This window comes from Eurypyga helias, unplaced genomic scaffold (assembly GCF_000690775.1).
Source record: "Eurypyga helias isolate BGI_N326 unplaced genomic scaffold, ASM69077v1 scaffold26651, whole genome shotgun sequence".
NCBI lineage: Eukaryota > Metazoa > Chordata > Aves > Eurypygiformes > Eurypygidae > Eurypyga > Eurypyga helias.
The window spans coordinates 631-960 of NW_010230553.1; the positions used below are offsets into that span (position 1 = coordinate 631).

Consider the following 330-nt stretch of genomic DNA (forward strand, 5'->3'; position numbering starts at 1 on the left):
CTACACGGCTGTAGTGGGTGACTTTGGCTTGGCGGAGAAGATCCCCACGTACAGGTGCGTGGGCACCCTTGGGGCGGGGTTTTCCACCCCCTTGGAGCAGGAGCTGGGGACGTTTGGGGTGCTGCTAGAAGGGCAGGGATAGGGGGCCATGAGGAAAGTCCCCGGTGGAGGGAACTTACGGGGCAGATGGACACATTTGGGTCTGTCTAGGAGGGGATGGAGAAGGGAATGGTGTGGGTGGGGAGATGTGAGTTTGTGGAGTGCCTGGAGGAGGGTCAGCCCTGCAAGGGAGCTGGTGACTGGGGCTGTCCCAGTGGGAGGATGGGAGGA

General features: G+C 61.8%; 1 protein-coding gene across 1 annotated transcript in view; it reads left to right on the forward strand.

Annotated features, from left to right (window-relative positions):
- The window catches only part of TESK1 (testis-specific kinase 1), a gene marked incomplete at both ends in the record, with an annotated part of 2,199 nt that overhangs the window by 575 nt on the left and 1,294 nt on the right, over positions 1–330 (forward strand). Inside the window, 2 exons of the mRNA XM_010160799.1 lie at positions 1–58; positions 289–295. Coding sequence (XP_010159101.1) covers positions 1–58; positions 289–295 — 65 coding nt within the window. The remainder of the gene's footprint in view (positions 59–288; positions 296–330) is intronic.